Raw genomic sequence first — 13,552 nt, forward strand, 5'->3', positions numbered from 1 at the left:
CCATTTTAAGTTGAGGAAAAATATGTTTCGAATAAAAGTACTTGGACCAATAGCGCTTATGAGAAGAAACATTCCCAAATCATCCTCAAATGAAGGTAAAAAAACTCAGGAGTTAATCATATTTGTAGTAGCCAGTCAGTACTCAGTAGAGTTGCACAATAATTATTAATTAACAGATTCCACAAAGATTATTAAGAAACAAGACGGCAGCAAGGAAACGGGAAGAGAGAGAAGCTTCAACCCAAGACTAAAGTCTAAACAAGAGGAACAACATGACCCTAGCTACTAGTAGTAGCTATCATTGCATCTAAACTAAGCAAGCAAGTCTCAAGTAAAGAGTTTAGAGACAGCAACGCAGATTTCACAAAGACGCTTCAAATCAAGATTCATGGTGCTCAAAGGAGGATAAGTTGTCTTGACAACAACTTGGCAGTCATCCGCAGCAAGAGAAGCAGCACCTGCCCAATCAACGAGGTCAGAGAATGTTTCCGAGTTGAGGTCGTTGTAGGCGGATGAGAGTGCAGAAACGGCCTTGTTGTAATCATGATAACATCGTCGGAGGACTTGCTGGGTAGGGCCTGTGTTTGCCTTTGCCTTTGCCTTTGCCTTTGCCTCTGTGTGCTTGAGCAGCTTGGCTATATGGTCTTGGGTGCTGGAGGCATTGAGGAATGCTAAGCGAAACGAGATGTAGGCAAGCACATAGCGATCAGCACTAGGCGTGCGTGGGTCCGTGCAAAGAGACTCCACACACAAGGAGTAACTGGAAGTTGAGTGACAGACCTCGTCCACAAGCTTAGTTGGCTGAATGCTACTAGTAGTAACACAGAAGATGAACAACGCCAAGCACACACACACAATATGATATTTGAATGCCATTTCTCTTAATTATCACCTCCCTTCTTCTTCCGGGTTGGCTTGGGTTGGCTTGGCTTGACTTAGAGAGAAGATGATGATGAATGGAGGGAGAGGGTGTAAGGAAACCCTGTGAACCCGTGAACCAGTACGTGTAGTTGTCATCGCCAAGGATGCAAAAAGACAAAGAGATTAACATCAGCAGTGCCAATAACGATGCATTTTCCAAATTAATGAAATTTCTTTCTTGTTTCGGTTACACAAATGCATCACATTTCAGTGAATAATTAATGGTCATTCCGACGCATTTCCAAATTTATGAAATTTCTTTATTTTTCGGTTACACGAAATTCTGCTGCATACAGAAGAATCCAGGAGTCCTCTTATTAATGTTCAGGATCCATCTTTTCATTCTACATCTGTACACTACCACTAGTTTCTCCCAAGTCCTTTCCCGTAGTCCGAATAATGAGCTAAGGAGTTGGAGAAAACCTCACTTATACCGGGATACCACTGTGACGCTATTCAGAGCCAATCACTCATTGCCATGTGTTTCAACTTTTCAATATGTTAATGCAATTTTCTGAAATAGAAATGAGTTATAGCTTGGAATACCGCCACGGTGGCATCCCGTTACATATAAGTTCTTCTCAACGAATTAAGATTAAGATAAGTCAAGAATTTAACTCTCTCTCTCTCTCTCCAAATAATGAGCTAATAATAATAAAAAAAAAAGTGTTTTACCACTCTCAAGTTCAACGTTCAAAGGCCCACACAAGTTCTAATTCGCATGTTAGTGTTTTACCACTCATACTCCCTATGTTAGTGTTATAATTCTCTTTTTTTTTTTTAATAATAAAAATAATAATAATAATTTTTGGTCCAATAAATTGTCATTCTCAGTGTCAAAATACTTTAGCTCTTTCTATTATTGCGTTTTAATAATTATTTATTTACATACATGTGTCCGACTGATTTGCAGCTAGTAAGAATGGTCAGGACTTTTGTTTTTATATTTTTGTTTTGGGGGTCATCCAACTAGTAGTACAAGTGGGACATTGATTGTTTGTTAAAAAATTGATGATTTTATTAAAACAAATTACTGCAAATGAGAAAATTATCCCCAATGAATATACAGAATTTTCCCATTTACTAACAGATCAAGGTCATTAGATCCAGGATGGCCAACACATCCCTTCACCACGTGACCACAATGTCTTTATGCTCCTTTATAAATTAAAAAATAAATACACATAAAAAAATTATGCCTTTATGCACCTCCTCCGGTTCAAATTTCACATTAATGCATGAGTTCCAATTATGAAACAGACAGCTGTCAATGGGCCAAACGATGTCGTTGCACCACCCATTCCCCATCTCCTCAATTAATAAGGATAAGGATAGCCACTCCACCCAACCAGCTCTCGTACCATTATCTTCAGCTTAATAATAGTATTTTGATTGCCTAATCTAAAATCAATCTTCCTCCGACTATTGATAGAGAAGCTACCATATCTTACAATTACAGAAGTGGTTCAAAATGATACTAGATGCCATGACTATCTATGCACAAGCACAACCACGACGAAAAACACAAACTATATGGTGAAAAACTTTAGCTTCCAATAATTTACAAGTACATGAGTTCTGCAGATATGTAACCATAACTTATGACTCCAACATGAAATGCCTAGTTAGGAAGAATGAAACGAAAAAAACAATATTCAAAATGTGTACAGAAAGAATAAAGCTTTGAAGCTGATACTTTAGAACAAAAAGTGCCTACAAAGAGAGGGAGAGTGAGAGAGAGGCAAACCTGTCACATTTTACAGCTTAGAAGGTGTTGCACAGAACACTTCAAACATACCATAAGTGCCATTCTATGGATTGATATTGCACTCTCGCATATACATATGATCATAATCAACATATTTTACCCAGTAATTTCGGTATTTGGGTATGCCTATCTCAAGCCACGGTTTCATGTTGCCATTATAGTGTATAACAGCTGCTCGATCAATTTCCTTCTGGTTAACACTAGGGTTATAACCAAGGCCCAGCACATGCCAGGAGCGATCGAGTGGGTATGTGCGTTTCCAAAATGTTATGAGCCCAGGTGGTAGGGTCCCCAACTTCCACAATTGTCTATCATGATTCTGTGCAAAAAAGAAAACTTCGTTCAGAACTGTAAACAACATCAAACAAGCCAGTAAAGTCTAGCTTTCATAGCAGAGAAGGCTGGGAAGCAACAAGCAAGAATCTTAGAGCTATGAAAATATTGGTCTAAAGAAAGCCTATATCCAATTTCCAAAGCACCAAATCTCCAAATAAATAAAGATGTTAACCTAAAGTTTAAGAGACAATCCTTGATTGATGGCTATGGTGCTCGCAGAATCAGATAGTTTCCAATCAAGATTTTTTTATAAAATTATTTCAAGTGAACAGTTGAGTGTGAGTGATATTCAAATAGTCAAATCAATCATTTTAAATTTCCATGAAAAAAAAATCTGAAACCATTTTTCTTACCAGCTCCTGCCATCTGTGGTACACCTCTGTGATGTTTTGCTTCTTCCATTCCTCCAAATCAAAGATATTCATTCCATACGCCCATCCACAAGCACGAGCATCAAAATTCTTTGAGATAAGAGGATTTGAAAAGTTAAGATACCGATCAAAGCGATGGAAGCTTTCTCCACAAGTCTCCACAGCCCCATTAACATTTCCCTTCAAGTCAAGGGCCCAGAGCCCAGTAAGATCGTTCTGCACAACTACATCATCATCCAGGAACAGAACTTTGTTGAGCTTTGGAAAGACCTCTGGAAGGTAAAAGCGGAGATGGTTCAGGATAGACAAGTACTTTGGGTTTCGAAACTTCAAATTTGAATCAGAATTGGCCCGATGAGTCCTAAAGTAATAATTTATCATGGATGCAGAACCCAACTGCTTCAGAACCGGACTGTAACTTGAATTCAACCATGTAAATTCTTCAATGTTTTGAACCTGAATTGTGGCCTTGCCCGGTGGATTTACTAAAAACCACATTCTCATTGCAGCATAATTGAGCCTATCAGTGACAATATGGAAAACATGATTTGCAGGGTCCTGTAGAGGTTCCAAGCAGCGTAGTCAGTTAGAGATCTCAACCAAAATTGAAAGGTCCTAGACATGAATTATAGATTCTTGATTAGTACTCCAAGGGATTTTTTTTTTTTTTTAACCTTCATCGTTCTTTATATTCGTTTTACATGGAAGTTGGAACTGGGACAACAGAAAAGGAAGAAGAAGAAGAAAACACAAGGATCACAATATGCGGATACCTTAGCATGTGTGATAGTTGAGTTTACAACAACCGCTGCAGCCAATACATTGTCTGAGAATAGTGCATAATGGTACAGCAAGGGATCTTCTAGTTTCTCTTGATTGGGAAAGATCTGTTGAGAAGAATTTAAGGTATAGTATTCAGTGGTAAGGCGCAATGGAAGACAGTGAAGTCCCTTGGGAAGTGTTTTTGCCGTCAATTGTGTCAAGAACATAGTCTGCTTCCTGTGCACCCGGAGTTGCTCTTCCATTGAATGAAGCATAGCTCGAAGCTTTTTCACCATAGCTGCGCAGTCGTCTTGAATCTGCTTACCTTTAGTCAACGTCTGTTCCATTGCCTTCAACTTATCGTAGGCGCTGTATTAAGATAAACAATTATTACAAACAAAATAAAGAAAACGAATTCTTTGGTAGAATTAAAAATATAGAGAAAGATAGACAGTAACTTTTTTTTTTTTTTTTTTTGGTTGAGGACTTTTCCTATTGAGAGGGGCGATAGTATACTAAACTCACACACTACACGGATGCTAGGACCCGAACCCAAGACCTGGTCTGAGGGAGTAAATACTCCAAACCACTACACTAACCAATAAGGATACCAACATACATATTCATAAACAAAAAGGAGCGACAAAATTGAGTAAGGTAGCAAAGTTAATTTCATTTAAGAGAAAACATACTTCCTTGGCAGGTCAGAATCCTTGGTTGCCTCCCAAAGTGCTTTTTGAACTTCCTTTATTCGCAGTCGAAGCTCCCTTGTGAAATGGGGGTTGTTTCTTGTGGCTGGAAGAGATAGGTAGACCTTTGCCCTGATGAGCTGGTCTTTAAGATGTCGTACCCGAACATCTGGAACAGCTGTTTCCTCATTCTGTTTTTCAGTCATAGTTTTCTTGGGTTTTCTTTGATCAACCCTGCTGGATGTTTGAGTGGATTGTCGCTCATTCTTTATTTCCTGGAATTAGAAGCAGTGCCATAAAAGAAGAGAGAAATAAGAAATATGAATCGACATTTTCTCAAATTTCAATAAGGAAGAAAAGTCGCAAGCAATTTAATGCAAGAAATGGATTCAATTTAGTGCGGAAAACATGTGCATTTGGCAATTAGAAGTTGGCAAAAGTGCAACAATTTCCAAACACTTAGGTGGACCATTGGTGCAAAGGGAAAGCAGAACAATTGGTACCGTAGTCTGAGAGGCATTATCAATATTTTGCTCAGAAGCACCACCTCCTTTGGCATGTAAGTCAGACATAAACTGGTTTCCTTGCTCAAGTGTTTGAGTGACCTGTCTGATGGGATTATCTGTTTGAGACAGATTTTGGTCGTTGGTGGTAGATAACACTCTAGCAGATACATGCTCCATGGAGTCCACTGAAGGCCCATCTAAGAAATAAGATGGGGAAGCGATTTAGAATACACCAAGATTAATTATAAAGGAAATGATAAATAAATAAAAGATGCATTGCAGGTAGGAAAGTTAAAAGAGTAAAATGATAACCTTTATGAGAGTGATTGGGGTGGGCGGAGCTCCCCCTTGTCTCTGGATATGAATTAGTGGAGTTGTCGGAATATACCACTCCGACAGGTTCTTTAAGGGTTGTGGATGATTCCTACGATCAGGAAAAATAAATAAATAATTTAATGGATGAAAGTTGAGTCCTCTGGAACTACAAAAAGGAACAAGGAAGAGTAATTAAAAATAGGGACCTGGGGAAGCAGATTTAGACGGCCTGTATGAGCATTAGCAGCCTGTGTAGAAATTTCAAGGTTAATTTTAAATTCATCCAGCAATAACTAGAGATCGGAAAACAAATGCAAAACAACTTACAACGGCTGTAACATCTTCAACAAAATCGTCTCCGGCTGCAGAGGAGGCATTGGGATTTAGGGATTAGGGATTAGGCATTGGGATTTGAACAGGGAAAAATAAATAGTCCAATCCAATAGTATAATTTATAATGAGAAGAACAACTTACAGGAGGAAGAGGAGACCTGGAAGGACCCAAGACGATCAGTGTAAAGTATAATGGGAGCAATCACCGTTACAAACAACATCACCATCACCACATTCCTCACCATCATCTTTCCTAAAAATTAAAAATTTTAAATAAATATATTTAAAAAATTAAACAAGGCAGCCCCAGCACACAGAGGCAGAGGCCAATCCTCTCTCTTTTCGCCTTTTGGGGCAAACAGCCGCCGCACCTCCTTCCTAATCACAGGTTTCTCCGGTGGATTGACTATTATCCTTCCCTCCCTTCCTCCATCCTAAAATTAAAAACCTTGTTTTTCAGCCGTAGGATCTCTCTGTCACTGACATTTCATAAACTGCTACAAGCAAAGCAAAGCAAAGGATAAATTACTAGCTTTACTTACAAAGACAATGGGGCGAGGGCAGACAGAGAAAATAGACAAACAAAGTCGGCGCCTGTTGATAATTTCTGAATACAATATAAATGGAATGAATGAGTGATGGACAAAGCCTACTACTCATACTTGCTAATAATACCACGATAAATATTCCAGCTTCCGCCAAAGCTTATTAAAATAAAAATTCTAAAAAGAAAATATAAATTGAATTATAAGTTCGACACTTTTTCTTTTTAGCAAAACTCTACTTTATAATTTTTTAAAAGTTTTTTTTTGTATATGTGTGTGGTGTACATTGCTATGCACTCACAGGTTTAATCGGGCATTAAGTTATACACATGTCAAAATTACAAAATTTTAAGGTTTTGGTGGTTTATATAAATACATATGATTTCGCGTTGTAGTCACATTTTTAAATATTATGGTATTTTAATTAAATTTAATTTAATAATTTTTTTATTTATAATTTATTAACATCTTTTAATTAATATGACTGTATATTTTATTTGTCACATAAAGTGATATAAGGATATGATATTAGCATTACTCATTAGTTTTTGAAATGCCATAATATTTTTAGTATTTAAAGAAAGCGTTTCACCTAAAAAAATAAAAATAAAGAAGTGAGCGTATTTATTTATTTTCACGGGCAGGCCGCGTCAACTACACGTGAGGGACCACCACATGAGTCAGCATCAAGACACGCGTGATTGACGGCTGTTTATTTGCATTTTAACTGAAATCGGAAAAGTGAAAATGAACTGGAACACAACACTCGTGATCATGAACACTGGACTGGACACAGCAAAGTCAGCTTCTGATCAATCAAAGAGAGCAAAGTAATTTAAGTAAACGAAACGATATCACAAATGCACATTGCACAACAGTCTCTCTCTCTTAACTGCAATAAGAGGTATTCCAAACCCAAACCAACCAAAATTATAATTGGTTGGTTGCTCAACGCCCATTCCAAACAAAGCTAGCCAGCCAGTTAACTTGTAAGTTGTATTTATTTATGAATATTCTCCACTTTTCAATTAAGCTCAGCACGAAATCAAATCAATGGGAGAATAGCCTTCTTTTGGCGTGTTCTTCACTTTTTTATTTTGATCTTTTCGGATTTGCGTACTCACGTGATTTTTTCTTTGTAATTTCTTTTTTTCGCATTTGAAAAAAAGAAAAGAAAAGAAGAATCAAATCACTCTATAATTTGAAATGTATGGTTCATTATCTATGAAATTTTTTATGGATACCGTAAGAAGGCCCCCCAGGGACACATCAAGCATGAGCTGAGTCCTGACCAACATAACATAACATTCATGGATCATGGAATGGAGCTCTTCTTGGAGCACCAAAGAGCGTCGGCAGCACAAGCACAACAATATTAGAAGCTGCCCGCTGCCCGCCACGCCAGCCTCGCTTCCTTTCGCTGGGCCATTCCCATTTCGTGGCCACTTGATTTTCATTCCTTAAATTTCACACCTTTTTTATTTTTTTTCTATAAATTTTTAATTATTTTAACTAATCTCACCCGCCTCGTATAATCTCATTCTTAAAACATGCACACTTGTGTTTCATGCTAATTAAGAAGCACATTTCTGTTATAATTAACTTCTGAAGAGGTACTTTAAAAAGAGTCGAGGAACGGAAGGCTGGCTCTTAACTCGCGAATGGGACAATGACAAGTTTTTATGGTTGTAATTCTAAGAAAGAATTTGGAAGGGTACATACACTAGAGACTTACAGAGAGAAAATAAAATTGTCCTTACAGAGAGAAAGAATTTAAGAAATTGTGCATAGAGAGAGAGAGTTGTTGTGGAAATTCATAGGCAGTGCAGAGTTGTTAGAAATAATGAAGGAGTCACTTGGTTGGTAAATTGATGATGCTAATGATTGTAATTGTAGAGTATAAAAGAAGAGTGCCACTGCCTCACTGCCAGCCAGCCACTGTGATGATTTTCCATTTTGAAAAACTTTTGAGTCCATTGATTGATTAATTTCCAATTGGTTTTGGTTTTAATAACAAACAGAACAGTAAGAGACCCAATAAGAATTAATTGGACAATAATAAATTACAAAAGTGTAACAGAAATGGCGGAGGAGCGTAAACAAGAAAAAGGCAAAAAGAGATGGAGGGAGAGAGACGGGTGGCTGGCTGGCTGGCCATGCCATGCCAGCACTGAGTGAGTAATCGATCCTTTGGTAAGTAGTCCCATCTGGGCCTGCCTCTGGCTACACATCCATCCCCCCTTGTTGCACTTGCATTGCATTTACATGCCCAAGTTTATCTTCTGTTTATGTGACATAACGCACAGTTAATAATAATAATAATAATAATAATAACAATGTAAACTTAATTAGTTGGGCTGTTGATGAAGCGGCTGATTGAGCAGGAAGGTCCAAATGCAATCCGCACCCTCATTCTCCAAGCCATCATCATCTTGATTAAGATCTCGAGGACTTCGCCGTGCATCTTCCTCAAGCTTGTCCTTAGCTGGAGGAAAGTCTAGGAGTAGTTCCTGATGATCGGATTGATCATGAGTCTGATAGAAACACCGCCCCGCAGCCGCGGAGAAAGAAAATTGATCATCAATACCTATACCATGACCAGGATTACTACTAGTAGTAAAGGTGGGTGTGTCATCCAGTGCCAGTACTGGTGATGAGAAGACGTCCTCAAAATTAATCCACTCCTCCGATTGGGAGATTATACCATCTTTCAGCCACGGAAAATCAAATACTCCTAATGCGCAGTGGGATTCTGATGATGTCTTACAACAGCTACTGGTACTGCTGCTGCTGTCCTTGTATTCGAGTACGTCATTTTTCAAGTCCAAAATACCATAATTAATGGGACCATCTTTTGTCTTTACATGCTTCTCTCTCTCTGAAGAAGAAGAAGAAGAAGAAGAAGAAGAAGAAGAAGAAGAAGGAGAAGAATTATTGTGGCCTTCGTCTCCTTCTCTTACTCTCTTCTTGCTGTCACGCTCCATTTATATAATGAAAGCCTTAATAAGTTCCTGCTCATGAAAAATATATAGGAAAACTCATTATGTAATGTATAGAAATAATAATATAGAGGAACAAAATTATACAGACTCTGGGAGCGAGAGCTCTACTCATCATAATAATATAGGTTTAACTATAGATTACATGTATACATATATATATATATATATATATATATATATATTATATATGAAAAAACTACTCATACTAATAATAAAATACACAGCTTAAACTTGATTCATAATCAGCAAGGACATGCTAAAATCAGATGGGTGAATTCCTAGCTAGATGCTTCAAAAGTTGGCAATGGTATCGTATGCGTAATGAAATTAATTGCAAAATAAATTAAAGGAATGCATATGCATCTGAATGCGCACATAAGAACCTTTGTGACCTTGAGATTCAAATATAGAATTATTGAAATGGTACAAGAAAGAGCGAGTCTGATCTGATGGAAATGCTGGAACTTTGAATATCAATTTTATATCAAATTTGTTTTTATTTTTTTGCATTCATTACGTACCTGTAACCTGTATTGGGCTTTGGCAGAGGCAGTTTGTATATCTGGAGCTGTCGAATGTATGAAACGTCTGCTGAAGAATGATGATTACAAAAGAGTTTTGCTCACACGCTACGCGATTTTAAGCTAAACCGTCTCTAACCACACACACAGACACACTCCTCCATCACGCTTTTTACCCACCCATCTCTCTCTCCCTCTCTCTCTCTCTCCATCAAGAATGAAATGAAACAGTTGGGTTGGGTTAGTTCCTCTTTTTGCGTTCCTTTCCTTTCTCTCTCGCCTCTCTATTTTTTCAGTTTCCAACTTCCAAATACCACAGGCAAAGGCATCCACCCCCACATCCTTTTCTCCCTTGCTTTTTCTTCCTCCGTTTTGTCTCCACTAGTTTTGCCACGTCATAAACACCCCAAGCAAGCAATGTAAGTTTAGTTCATACCATTTCACTTTTCGGCTTTCAATCCATTTATTCCAACAAAAAGAAAACACCTTCATTCATTCTATCGTATTGTTCAACATTGCTACATATTAGTGAGAGACACCAGAGAACTATCACAATCTTTTCTTGTTTCTGTCACTCGGGCATTGCTCGCCTCCAATACAGTAGACCTTTCAATGCTCCGGTTGAGACGAATTCAAATATCTAAGAAAATAAATTTCTTACAATGTAGGATATGACCGACTTTATCTACATTGCCACTGTGATGTGATCTCTAACTGAAATTTCCAGAAACTTGAACAATTATCACATTGGAAGCTTGAAATTTTTGCTCTCATCCAATGAGAAAAGAGCGAATATATCCTCAATCGTATTCAACAAATGTTACTCCGCCCTCAATTGTATTCAATAGAAGAAATTCTGCATATCATGATTGTGCCACAGGATATAATTTGATCATTTTCTGATAAATTGAATAATTTCATCATCTTTTGGAGGGCTCTTCATAGGTTTTCGCCTCTGACTGCTTACCGTATGTGGAAACCTTACAGGTCAGGTAGTAATCCATGATCTTCTTCACTAAATAAAAACTTCCATCGAAGCTTTCATCTGTCCTTATGACATTCTCGATGTTCATAATTCACAGCACTTTGGCACACATTTTTCCTCTGCTGCGCATAGCTCACAAGATACAGTTGGGCAAATAATGTGAAGTTGCTTCCAGAATGGGAGGCTCAAGTTCCTTTTCTCAATTTAAAGAGGAAGACTGTCGCATCACAGATCACAAGCACATGAATCACAAGGACCCAAACACGAACAGTCAGGTAAAGGATTATTTTTGTATGCAATGCAACTAGCCACATGCAATTAGCGCTACCAATAGTCCCTACAAGAACAAGAGCCATTGCGGAAATGATGGAACCGGTTTGTATCTCTCACAATGATTTCTCTCCCTTCCACCTTTGAGACGTACTTGATTGCCGAATGACAATCACCACAAACCCTGATGTTCTTCTTGATCCGAATGGTGGATCCTGGAGTAGTGTTAAGAAGCGCAAATGCTAGAGCAAGCTTCTCACTATGGTACTGCAACTTGACTTCCCTCTCCTGCTGGTCCACAAAGAAAAGAACATGGCTAGTGTCTGGGACGTATCCAATGTCCTTAATCTTCCCACTAATCGTCTCCCACATCTGAAGGATCTCTACTCTTTGCGGATGAGCATCATCATTTGCCACAAACATGTGGACTGCATTCTCAATCTCCACCCAACTACAAGCAGGTTCTTTTTTCACCCCACAATCTTTCATCAACTTTCTCACTCTTGCAGCGTCACTTAATCTGCCAGCAGAGGCATAGATATTAGAAAGTAAGACATGGGGGCCTGAATCATGGGGATCAAGCTCAAAAACACGTTCAGCAGCATAAGCGCCCAAGTCTATATTCTTGTGCATCCTACAGGCACCTAACAAGGCTCCCCAAACAGCTGCAGTGGGTTCAATCGGCATTTCTCTTATGAACTTCTCAGCTCGATCAAGAAGACCTGCACGGCCAAGAAGATCAACAATTGTCACGTAGTGTGAAATCTGCAGTTCTATGTTGTAACTTTTCATCAAGTCAAAATAATATTGTCCCTCATCCAAGAGACCAGCATGGCTGCAGGCAGTAAGAACACAAAGAAAGGTTATATCATTAGGTTGGATTCCAATTCTCAGCATTTCTTCAAACCGCTGTACAGTTTCCTGTCCAAGCCCATGCTGGGCGTATCCAGTAAGCATAGAATTCCAAGAAACAATGTCTTGTCTAACCAACCTGTCAAAAACCTTTCTTGCATCCTCAATGCTGCCTGATTTGGCATACATGTCAAGAAGAGTATTCCCGACAAAAGCAACAAGCTTAGCACCCGATTTTATCATGTGGGCGTGAACCCACTTGCCTTGCTCCATAGACCCTGCACTGGCACAGGCAGTAAAGACGCTAGAATAAGTGAAATGTGTGGGTTTAAATCCTTCCCTGAGCATCTTCCAGAACAACCTGAGAGCATGCTCTCCTTGAGCCTTCCTAGCATGCCCAGCAATCAAAGCATTCCAAGACACCTCATTCTTGGTCTCCAGGGAGTCAAAGATCAACTGGGATTCATCCATATGGCCCCACCTAGCATACATGTCCACAAGAGAAGTGCCCACATAAACATTGGTATCAAAACCGTACTTAAGGCAATAAGCGTGAAGCTGCCTGCCGTCCTTGTTGTTATCATCAGACACAGCACCAGCAGCCTTGAACAAGCTAGACAAGGTGAACTGATTGGGTTCCAGGCCACGGAGGAGCATTTGAGGAAACAAAACAAGTGCATCCTGAGGTCGATCATATTGAGAATAGCCAGAAATCAAGGCAGTCCAAGTGACCAAGTCCTTGCAAGGCATTTGATCAAACAAGTTACGAGCGTCTTCCAAACTACCGCATTTGACATACATGTTAAGGATGGTGTTGTGGATGGGAAGGTCATCTTTAAAGTGGGAAGTAAGGATGTGTGCGTGCACAATTCTTGCTTGTTGAAGTCTGCCCATCTGGGTACATCTGTTTAGTAACTTATTGTACAGAGTCCGGTCCGCTTCCAAGGAACCGCGATTAACCAAGTCCAGAACATGAAGCCCTGTTCCCGAATTGTGGAGGCTCTTGCGAAGAAGGTCCTTATCTTGGATGATATGGGAAGCGTACCAGTCTTCGCCTTCTGAAATTTCTTCCGAGTCCGTGCAGGAAGCCCGAGTTGCAGACGTCCTCAACTGTGCCGCCGATAACGAAAGTTTCTGAATGCCAACAGCAGCAGCCTTCTTGTACAAGGCCTTGGATTTGGATTTAGATATATGTCTTGACATATCAGATTACAAGATCTGAACAAAGCTAGCTCCTCAAATAATATTCAATCACTATGACTGGCCGAATAGGCGTATGTATGTTCATAGCGTACACCGATTAGTTTCTGTGAGACTTTTTTTTAGTGGTGATTTCCTCACTTCAATTTTATCTACTTACACTCTATTTTATAACA

General features: G+C 39.0%; 3 protein-coding genes across 5 annotated transcripts; all 3 read right to left on the reverse strand.

The window, feature by feature from the left end:
* Nucleotides 1-151: 151 nt before the first annotated feature.
* LOC117626248 (probable galacturonosyltransferase 4) lies at nt 152-6,682 on the reverse strand. Of its 3 annotated transcripts, none has more exons than XR_004585519.1 (10): nt 6,144-6,682; nt 5,996-6,030; nt 5,875-5,916; nt 5,666-5,777; nt 5,351-5,550; nt 4,851-5,122; nt 4,170-4,527; nt 3,379-3,954; nt 2,669-3,008; nt 152-982 (listed from the first exon to the last, which is right to left on the reverse strand). XR_004585519.1 is itself a non-coding variant. In XM_034357909.1 (10 exons), the coding sequence occupies exons 2-10, from the start codon at nt 6,247-6,249 to the stop codon at nt 2,733-2,735; spliced, it is 1,977 nt and encodes a 658-aa protein (XP_034213800.1). In that variant the 5' UTR covers nt 6,250-6,435; nt 6,544-6,682; the 3' UTR covers nt 2,454-2,732. The 3 variants fall into 3 exon arrangements, 2 of the variants coding, with proteins under 2 accessions (XP_034213800.1, XP_034213799.1); XM_034357909.1 differs by lacking the exon at nt 152-982 and having other exon boundaries at nt 2,454-3,008; nt 6,144-6,435; nt 6,544-6,682; XM_034357908.1 differs by lacking the exon at nt 152-982 and having other exon boundaries at nt 2,454-3,008.
* LOC117624091 (cell wall / vacuolar inhibitor of fructosidase 2-like) lies at nt 328-876 on the reverse strand. The gene has a single exon (XM_034355221.1). It carries the CDS (start codon nt 874-876, stop codon nt 328-330), a length of 549 nt encoding a protein of 182 aa, XP_034211112.1.
* A 1,896-nt stretch (nt 6,683-8,578) lies between the features above and the next one.
* Nucleotides 8,579-13,492, reverse strand: LOC117626247 (pentatricopeptide repeat-containing protein At3g24000, mitochondrial). Its single transcript, XM_034357907.1, has 2 exons — nt 10,070-13,492; nt 8,579-9,557 (listed from the first exon to the last, which is right to left on the reverse strand). Exon 1 carries the CDS (start codon nt 13,377-13,379, stop codon nt 11,379-11,381), a length of 2,001 nt encoding a protein of 666 aa, XP_034213798.1. The 5' UTR covers nt 13,380-13,492; the 3' UTR covers nt 8,579-9,557; nt 10,070-11,378.
* Between the last annotated feature and the right edge of the window lie 60 nt (nt 13,493-13,552).

This window comes from Prunus dulcis, chromosome 4 (genome assembly GCF_902201215.1).
Source record: "Prunus dulcis chromosome 4, ALMONDv2, whole genome shotgun sequence".
In the NCBI taxonomy this organism is placed as follows: Eukaryota; Viridiplantae; Streptophyta; class Magnoliopsida; order Rosales; family Rosaceae; genus Prunus; species Prunus dulcis.

What these genes read in the sequence shown, in the direction of transcription:
- LOC117624091 (XM_034355221.1), bottom strand. Translation starts at nt 876, where the DNA reads ATGGCATTCAAATATCATATTGTGTGTGTGTGCTTGGCGTTGTTCATC.
- LOC117626248 (XM_034357909.1), bottom strand. Translation starts at nt 6,249, where the DNA reads ATGATGGTGAGGAATGTGGTGATGGTGATGTTGTTTGTAACGGTGATT. An exon ending in CCCCAATCACTCTCATAAAG is followed by an intron (nt 5,551 to 5,665) that starts GTTATCATTTTA and finishes CTTATTTCTTAG; the next exon opens with ATGGGCCTTCAGTGGACTCC. An exon ending in ATAATGCCTCTCAGACTACG is followed by an intron (nt 5,123 to 5,350) that starts GTACCAATTGTT and finishes TTCTAATTCCAG; the next exon opens with GAAATAAAGAATGAGCGACA.
- LOC117626247 (XM_034357907.1), bottom strand. Translation starts at nt 13,379, where the DNA reads ATGTCAAGACATATATCTAAATCCAAATCCAAGGCCTTGTACAAGAAG.